Source organism: Podarcis gaigeae (assembly GCF_964106915.1).
Source record: "Podarcis gaigeae genome assembly, chromosome: 6".
Classification (NCBI taxonomy): domain Eukaryota; kingdom Metazoa; phylum Chordata; class Lepidosauria; order Squamata; family Lacertidae; genus Podarcis; species Podarcis gaigeae.
In genome coordinates, this window is record NC_139682.1 from 34,705,045 (window position 1) to 34,714,173 (window position 9,129).

The 9,129-nt window shown below is 42.2% G+C and overlaps 1 protein-coding gene across 1 annotated transcript; it reads right to left on the minus strand.

Moving 5' to 3' along the window:
- Positions 1–458: 458 nt before the first annotated feature.
- On the minus strand, positions 459–6,719 carry OLFML3 (olfactomedin like 3). The gene is made up of 3 exons (XM_083746044.1): positions 6,472–6,719; positions 5,196–5,481; positions 459–1,948 (listed from the first exon to the last, which is right to left on the minus strand). Exons 1-3 carry the CDS (start codon positions 6,577–6,579, stop codon positions 1,164–1,166), a joined length of 1,179 nt encoding a protein of 392 aa, XP_083602170.1. The 5' UTR covers positions 6,580–6,719; the 3' UTR covers positions 459–1,163.
- Positions 6,720–9,129: the final 2,410 nt, after the last annotated feature.

Consider the following 9,129-nt stretch of genomic DNA (forward strand, 5'->3'; position numbering starts at 1 on the left):
AATGGGAGTGTGTACACAGCTCAGTTAACAAAGAAAGAACCCAGAGGCAATGGCATGAGAACAGAGCCAGAATTAGACAAATCCAGCAATTAGTAAGAAACTGTAATACAAATGGAAAAGGAGGACAACCTGAAACATGACCAAAGGCTCCGAGTGCAATCAATTCTCATTGACTTTTGGAGGGAACAGAACAGCTAGATAGGAAAGCTGGGAATTGGAAGAAAGCTGACTTTGTTTTTGTTGTGAGAGATTTCAGGCAAGCCAGTCTCAGTAGCTTTCATGAGCGGCTTTCTGTTTAGACTAATCTTTAACAAGGCACTAACTTTCAGGCAAACAACAAGAACCACCACCTCAGAAGGGGGCCACAAATCAGAGAGAGATCTCAATATGAAGGCTGGGCCAGAGCAGCTCCCTCTAGTATTTTCAGCGGCATATGAACAAAACAAAACTAAAACCTATACAGTCATATTCTGATTTATAGAAAGGAGATTTAAATAGAACAACAGAAATAATAAGGTACAACAAGCAAGCAGGAAACTGCCACCTGGACTGTCCAATTAAAGTTTCTGGAGGGCAAAGGAAAGCAAGAAGAAAAATACGTTTTACATTCTTCTTAAATTAACCAAACCCTATGGGATTATTATTATTATTATTACTGCAGTGCCTGGCCTTAGAATTATCATGAGTGCCTGCTCACTGCCTCATTTGGGCAGGCAGCTTAAGATCCTTCTGGGCTGTCATTCTGAAAAGGGAGGCATCTATGAAATAGCAGGGCTGCCGGGGTGGTGCCAATTTGATTTCTAAGGCAGCATGGAAATGTAGAGGGGGGTGCCCCTGCTTCAAAAATAGAGCCGATTAACTCTATTCCCCAGTATTTTTTTATGTTTTCAAGCATAACGTCCCCCCCTACCTAAAAATAATAATAATCCAATTTTAAGTGAGCTGGAAAAAAAGAAAGAAATGGCGAATCCTCCCCTCCCCAAATGCAGAGAATTTCTGCATTAAAAATGTTTGATGTATCAGGAAGTCCAGTCTACTCCATGCTTGCTGGTTTTCTAAGGAGCTGAACATGCTATGTGCATGAGTAGGCAGCTGAGTCGTATCTGCAGGGAGGCAATGGAGCATGTTTCTGATGCGCTGTCCACCAGAGCTCTAGGCCTTTCTCAGACTTCGGTCTTCTTCTTCATCTCCATGCGGTAAATAAGCTGATAGCCATCATCCCAAGCATAGATCTGCCTCTCTTTGGGGTTGTACTTCATGCTGGAGTGAGAGCCGTATCGCTTGGGGAAGTAGACTAGGGGAGCATCTTCATTTGCCATTGAGCCGCTGACATCAAAGACACACTGGATACGAGACCGGCTGGGCAGTCGCGTGTTGTATACCACATAGAGCGCACCACAGATGACAAAAGCACTCTCTGCATTCTCCCGGGGACATGGTGTGTCCCACATTTGCTCAATGTCCAGGGTTGCAGGGTCTAGCTTGGCCAGTTCAATGTTTCTTTCATTCTCTTGTGTGGCATAAATAGCCCAGATCCCTTCCTCGTCGGCCACCAGATCGATGTAGTTATAGGATGAAAGACCAAAGACAGGGATCTGCTCCTCGGCAGGGAAAACTGAACTATCCACAATAGTCTTGTTGGCCAAGCTAAACTTGATGACCTGGAAAGTGCCGTGTCTTCGGATATAATAAAGATGGCCCCCATATACCAAGTGTCCAGTGCCGACCCATGGATAGGGTAGCTTGATGCGTGCAGCCTTTCGTGTAGCAGAGAAGAGCGTGAACTCTCTCGTTCTGGGGAAGACATACACGGTGTCATTGCTAGTGCCATCAAACACATAGATCTTCTCTGAATTTCCCACTGGGTCTTTGGTCCAGAGTCCAGCAGTGCTGCCAAACCGCTTTAGGATTTTCATGGCTTTCACCTGGGACACTGTGTCACTGCAATCTATAAAGAATAGTCATAGGATAGTTAACAGTGTGCTTTGCTCTCATTCTCAAATCTATAGCACAAAACTGCAAAGGAATCGTTAAAAATAGTGTACAGACATGTGGGCAAATCACAAATTCCAGAATATTTGTCCTATTCAGAACCTGATGCCTTAATTCCTACTGTTCCCACTCCTTGCTGAATCTGAGACTCTTGGGACTAGTTGAAAATTGCATTTCCATTCATTTGGTTGTATTGTGAAGAAGGTTGATGCCTGAAAAAGCAGTGTGTGCATAAAATACAAACATACACACATAAAATATATACCACCACCCGTCCTCTTTGTGAGCTTCCTGCAGACATCTGGTTGACAAATAGTACTAGATAAGACCAAAGACCTGTCTTCAAAGTGTCTCTTGCATTATGAAAATTGCAACTCCTAAAGTGGTAGAGACATTTGTATTCGCATTATATTCACAGAAAGAATTAATCGCATGTGGAAGATATTCTCCCAGTCCTGCTAATTCTGCACTTTTCTCTGCATGGTCCTCCCTCATGAAAGGGAACTCAATAAATCTTGCCTCCTATTCCTTTCCCCCACCCCTCAAAAAACATGCACCCTTTGGTGGACTAGGGGAACTGCCCTCAAAGTCTCAAATCACTGTTGAATTGAAGCTAGACTTGCTTGCTTAAAAAGCAGCCTAAACCAGACTTGGCCTTTTAGTACTAATATAACAAGCTGTTTCTGATTTATTTCTGGCAAACTGAATTGATTCTCTCCTGGCTTTGGCTTCTCTACTACATTGTGCAGCTTAGCTCTAGCAACAAAGCTTTCATTACTATCTGTCTTGCACTTATTTCAATAGCTGATTCTGCAGCAGAGCATACAGTTTCCATTGGCCGTCACTTAAAACACTGAAGGTTGGGACTGAGTAGCCTCCTTGACCAGTTCTCCTCAAGGCCTAAACTGCAGGGAGAAGGTGTTTGGAAGTTGGGAGTATATTACATAGCTGTGCAGAGTTTCACAGCTGCTCCTTTTCTGATAAGGGATCATCACTGCATGGATGAATTATAGGTCTATCAATGGCAATCTTCTATGGCAGCAGCATCCATATTCAGAGGTTGCATACTGCTCATTGCCAGATGTTGGAGGAACAAGGATGGCTCACTCTATCTTGCTCTGTTTGTTTGCTTTGCAGATGCAGATAAATACTGCCAGCAATGCATACTTGAACCAAAAACATTTGTTTAGAAATTATATTTTGTGAGAATTATGACGCCAGAAATGTATTTATATACATGTTTTCATGCAGATGATATGAGGAATCATAGATTAATGCAGAAAGGGGATAGAACAGATATGCAACTGACATGGATGAGAAACTTACAATTAATTCATGTCAAATTTATCTGTACAGACACAAGATCTACCCACCTTGGAAGAATGGCAGATGAAGGTGATAGACTATATGGGACAGGCAGAAATGACTGGCAGAATCCGAGACCAGGGGAGAGAGACAGCAGAACAAGATTGGAAGAAATTTAAGGACTATCTCAAGAAATATTGCAAAATAAATGAATGTTAGAATGACGTTGGTTTAGAAACTATGTGGTTTCCAGCCGGATTGGATAAGTAGTAAGAAAAGAAGGGTTAAAAACTAAACGAAAGTAAGGGAAAGGATTTGCTGAATTAACAAAATAGAAATTGGAATACAGAGAGGGGAGGTATGGGGAAGTCGGGAAAGTAAGTTATAAGAAAAAAAGGGAATGAAATTATACTTGTTTTTTCTTTTGTCTTGTTTTCTTTGTCTGTTTTTTATTACTGTTTGTTTTGTTTCTATATAACTTTTGAAAATCTTAATAAAAATCTTTTTTAAAAAAAACCAAATTTATCTGTACAGTGTTGAGTGCATCTTAGCAGACTTTAATCTGGAACAAAAGGACCAAAAACAACAAAGCACTGCAGCATGACAACAGTCATATGTGAGGAGACACATGAAGAGCTAGCAATGTGGCAAACTGACTTTCTGGAATATGGTGTGATTTGTCTCAAGGGCACACAACAATGGAGTCTGTTCCAGCAGCGGAAGAAATATACTCTCCCAGCTTCCCCGATCACTAGCCCAAATGGAAAAGCCTTTCACAGGGAAGTCAGATTTGTGAGAAGCATTGGAGAAATTGCATAACTCACAAAACATTATGCCTGGGAGAATTGCTCACTTGCAATGGCTGGGATGTGTTTTAGATACCACAGCTGCAATCTTGCTCACAGTCTGCTTAAATCTGATTGAAGCCAATGGGACTTCAGCAGCCTAACTGTGCACAGGATTCTAACCTGCTATGTCACAAACTTACTTGTTAAAGTACGCTAGTCCCTTATTTTATGGCAAGTAGCTGCTGCACATATATTGCAAAAGATCCTCCTTTCTATGTCAGAGATAACACATTGTCCCAAGATTCAATCTATAATATTTTCCATCCATCCAACCCAACTGCTTAGCCATTGCTATTGAAATTCCTGTGTAGACTGTAGTTGCACCGATGTCACAAATCCCTATTGGACAGTGCCTGTGACATTGCTTAATAATTAATTACCCTGCTCTAGCCTACTCCACTCCCTTCATCATTTGGCGAGCATGAAATGTTCATTTGTTGTTGTTGTTTAAAAAAATATTTAAAGGCTTTGCAGTTCCTCACAATGCATATCCACTTCCCTCCCTCCCTCCCTCCTGCTGCAGCAATGCCTCCCCATTTTGTTGCCCTCAGGACTCCTTTGCCCAAAAAAGGGCAGGAAAGAAATGCAATAAAGAAAGAAAGGTTTGCTAAACAGAAGAGTCATTTTGCGAACAAAGAGACCCCTTCTTCCTTCTCAAAGAACTGTGAACAGCCTTCACAAATTTCATGCTGCCATTTTTCATAGGCCTATCAGTTAACCGCTACTATCCAGAGATCGGAGGGTGTGTGTGCATTGAAATAGGTGTCCAGCTCTAGACTGCATGTGATCTAGTCCCTTCTAAAAAGTCACATAGCAATATTGGCTGTATTCCTCTCCCAAAAACACAGCTCTCTCCTCTGCAACTAATCACAGATGTTTGTGCCATGGGGACAAAATATAGCACTGATGGTCAATGCCGAGGGACTTGTAGAAGAATCACACAAAGCAAAACAACAACAACCACAACCACAACAACCATTGAAGCCTGCCTTGAAGGGTCATCTGGCACGACCATTAGTATGAGTGCATGCTGTGAGGTTGTCCACTCACCTGTCATTTTGTCATACTTCTCATTCTTGCGCTTCTTGGCATTGGCAACTTGATTCTCCATTAGTTTGTCATCCACCTCCACACAGGGTGGGGCAGGATTTTGAGTTTCAAGGTAGTCCACCTCTCGCTCCAGCCGGTCCACTCGCACTGCAGTGTTTTCCACCTCTGAGCGAAGTGTCTCCCGGTCTTTCTCCACTGACTCCAGCATGGACAAAACCTTGTTCTTGAAATCCCTCAGCTCAGTGGAGTAACGGCTGCTCTGATCATGCCACTGCGTGATCCGCTCCTAAGAGAAGGAGGAAAGAAGATAAGGCACCTAAGGAAAGCCCCCTTGACATGCTAAACTATTATTATTATTATTATTATTAAAATTTATATCCTGTCCTTCATTCGAGGGTCACAGGATGGTTGACAGTATTAAAAAACACAATATTAACCTACCCACCCTGGGACTCTGGTCGCCATGTAGAGTCCAGGTTACATTTGTCTTGACAGATTGCATGAACATCTAAAATCAAGAATCAGGCTCTCAAAATTGTAAGCTTGGCTTTAAAGTCCTGGCGTGTTAAGATGCCTGTTCATTTTGAGATATTCTCATCTGCCTTTTGAATTCTTAGCCATCCCTATGCACTCTGCAGTTACATTATCAAGACTTTCTGCAAACACATGCTTGTTCCTAGCGATAAGAAAACGCCATGCCTTTATTTTAGATTTAAAAAGCCTTTGTCTTGACACTTTTATTACCCTATCCTCCCAGTCAGTGAGTGCTCTGCATCCAGCTACTGATGCTCTGGATAGCTGCTGCCGGATTATCAGATGAAGTTAGCTGATAAGCATACAGAGTGCTGTAGAACCACTGAGTTTTGAAACAAAAGATCCAATTATGTTCTAAGGAGCTGCGACATTATGGAATGAGGAGCAAGGCAATGCAATGTCTTGCATTTCCACACAGGGCAGCCCAAGAGTTCCAGATCTACTACCCCAGACTCTCAAAGATCAGACCACCTGCACCTACAGGCAATAACCTTCCTTAATGGTCAACAGATAACGGACAACAGACCATTATAGTTCCTCAATAATAATAATTTTCAAACCTCTGCAGCTCTAGAGGAGCCTCCCTGCCCCTGCCCCAAGTTAGGTGATTGCTGTTCTTCTGTCAAAGTTAGATATTCAAGTAACTGCAGAGCCAGCACCCTTAAATCCAACCTGGAATGCACTTCACCCTGTGCGCACACCAGGCCCAGAGGAGGAGACCATTCTGCTCCCGTGCTCTCACCTCTAAGACAGCGAGCCTCCTCTCCATGTATTCCATTAACTGATGCTGTTGCCCGTCAACAGCATTGGCCACGATAACCAGCAGAAGCAAGGCATGTTGGGGAGCCATGGTTGCAGTACCTGGTGTCCTGCGCTTTGCCCGCAGTCTGTGCGCTGCAGTCGAGCTCACACCATTGGAATGTTTTGACAGTTTCTCCGTAAAAAATGGGGGAGGGAGCACAGCCTCATTTGCTGCACTTTATTAAAACCAGATGGCCAGTTCTGGAGGAGAGAGGCCGCTCTATCCCATGAAGAGAACAGCTGTGAGACTTAACTCTTTCACTGCCAGAATCATTCAAGCACCAAGGATGTGTGGCTGAGCCTCAATTGTGGCAATGCCACTGCCTTCTATTTCGGAAGGCTTTCCCCTGACCATTGTTTGATCATTCTTGGTACCCTTTTTTTAAATGTTTCTTAATCTGCTACTATATCGGCTTCTTGCTTTGGTTTCTTTTCTTACTTTATTATTATATTTTTAACTTGCAATATTAGCCAACTTGAATTATTCCTTTTTCTGAACCAGAAAAGGGTGTGTGTGTGCAAGAACTCTCCATAAGTCTAGGTCTAGAAGATGGTATGGAACCTCTGGTGCTCCAGAGATTGCTGGACAAGAACTCCCATCATCGCTGATCACTGGCCACACGGGCTGCTGCTGTTGGTGTCCAGCAACAGGCTTAACCTGACCCTTAAGAACAGACCCTGTTTCTCTTTATTTGAATTCCCCAAATTCCTGCTTTTATTTGTTTCACTTATGTTTATTGGTTTTACATTGTGTGTTTTTTTTAATGATATTTAATATATATTGTGCACTGCTCATAGATTTACAAACGTTTAAGCAGTTTATCCATGCTTTTGAATGAACAAACAAACATCCGGATGGCTGTCGGTTCCCACTCTTCATTCAGAACCAGCAGTACTATTAGCAAGGAGATATAGACTAAACTCTTTCCTAGTATACTTGATTTATTTTTCAGCAGCAACAACCCCTAAACAAATTTCAGCTGTGATTCCTTTTTTCTTCTTTGACTTGTTTATGTAAAAACAGCATTTCAGGATGGTCGAGTCCCTTTTTCCACAACAATTGCACATACACTGTAGGTGTGAAGGTGCAGAGATTTCTCACATCCACTGGCCATGCTCCAAACAATGTGCCACACCTGAACCTCAACAGAAAATACAACTTGTAGGCACATGGGCTCTGCATATGCAGTCCAGAAATCTCAGCCACAGGACTATCCACCAGGCCAGTTGTTGTTGGTGGTGGTGGTGATGGTGGTGGTGGGTGGATGTTTAATACTACAATCTCTCAATATAAAATACAATAATTATGTTCTAGTTGACATAATTCCAGGATTAAAACTGCTGAGTCAAGAAAGACTGATCTTGAAGTTCCTTCCCCACCCACCTCCCTTGCTCATGGGGTTATCTGAGTGCCATTGATAGAAATGTTCATCGTATAAGCCAATCCATGTACTGAAGCAGAGAGAAAGGAGTGCCAAATGAATCCCAAGGAAATAATTAAATTCAATCTTCTAGGAAGCATCTAGAAGCTATTGCTTATGTACTAACGTCAAAGCCCTAGTTCTGTGTACTTACTTTGACATCAACCGGCCATCTCCTCTGTCCCTTCCATTCCCCTGATCTCATTCCATTTCTTGTTGTGAAAATCACATACTGAAAGAAGCAAGAACAGAACACAGAAGTCTCTCCAAAATTTTGATGCTGCAGCCAAAGCAATGACTAGAAAACCACAGGGATGCTGATTTCTGGAACTAGAGTGAGATGCTATACATGGGGCAAGCTCAAATCTCTCTCTCTTACTTACACACATTTCTAGAGATGGAAAAATCACTCAATTTTTGTTTCAGTGTCTCGTTTCAGATACTGAATTTTCAGTTCTCCACATTTCTGCAGCAATTTGAGATTTTTTAATTATAAAAAATCATTTAGTTTCATCAGCATTTCTGCTGATAAGCATACTTCTGCAAGCAATTTCCCCTGATATAATGTGTTTTTGTATATGTATTTGTGTGCACAAAGTCTGGTTCTGAGAACGGCATCACAAAAATGTCAAAGAATAGCTGTGTTTCAGTTTGCATATTGGCTTGAGAAATGTGAAACAAAATCAAATTTCACCGCTTTCCTAACCCTTCATTTTGCAGGATTTCACACAGTGGGCTGTTGTATGTCTCGTTCTTTGGAAAAATGTGTTTTTCTCACCATCCCTCACCAAAGTCTGCCTTGGGGGCCTAATCCGTCCTGCCGGTCAATTTAATCCAACCCCCATGGCAGTATATGTCCTGAGGTAAATCCGTAAAAAATGCTCAGCAACTTCAATCCTAAAAAAAGCTCAATAACTTCAATAACTTTGGTCAGCCCTCATGCATGTTCACTACATCAAATCTGGCCCTCTTTGAAAAAAGTTTGGGCACCTCTGTTCTAGAGGGTATCATTTAACCTGTGTCCCAGGGAGCTTGCTTTGACATTTCATAGAAAAAATGTCCTTGTCTAGTTTCTGGTCCCCCACTGCTAGGGACATTTCTTGACTCTCTTTCTGCTAATGTGGAGTAGAGATGTCATAGGCTAGGGGTTCCTCAAGTGAGGAACCAATCTGAGGGGT

Excerpts from the sequence above, each read along its gene's own strand:
- OLFML3 (XM_083746044.1), bottom strand. The coding sequence starts at position 6,579 with ATGGCTCCCCAACATGCCTTGCTTCTGCTGGTTATCGTGGCCAATGCT. Across the intron at positions 5,482-6,471 it reads GGAGGCTCGCTGTCTTAGAG|GAGCGGATCACGCAGTGGCA; the intron begins GTGAGAGCACGG and ends TCCTTCTCTTAG. Across the intron at positions 1,949-5,195 it reads GAAGTATGACAAAATGACAG|ATTGCAGTGACACAGTGTCC; the intron begins GTGAGTGGACAA and ends TATTCTTTATAG.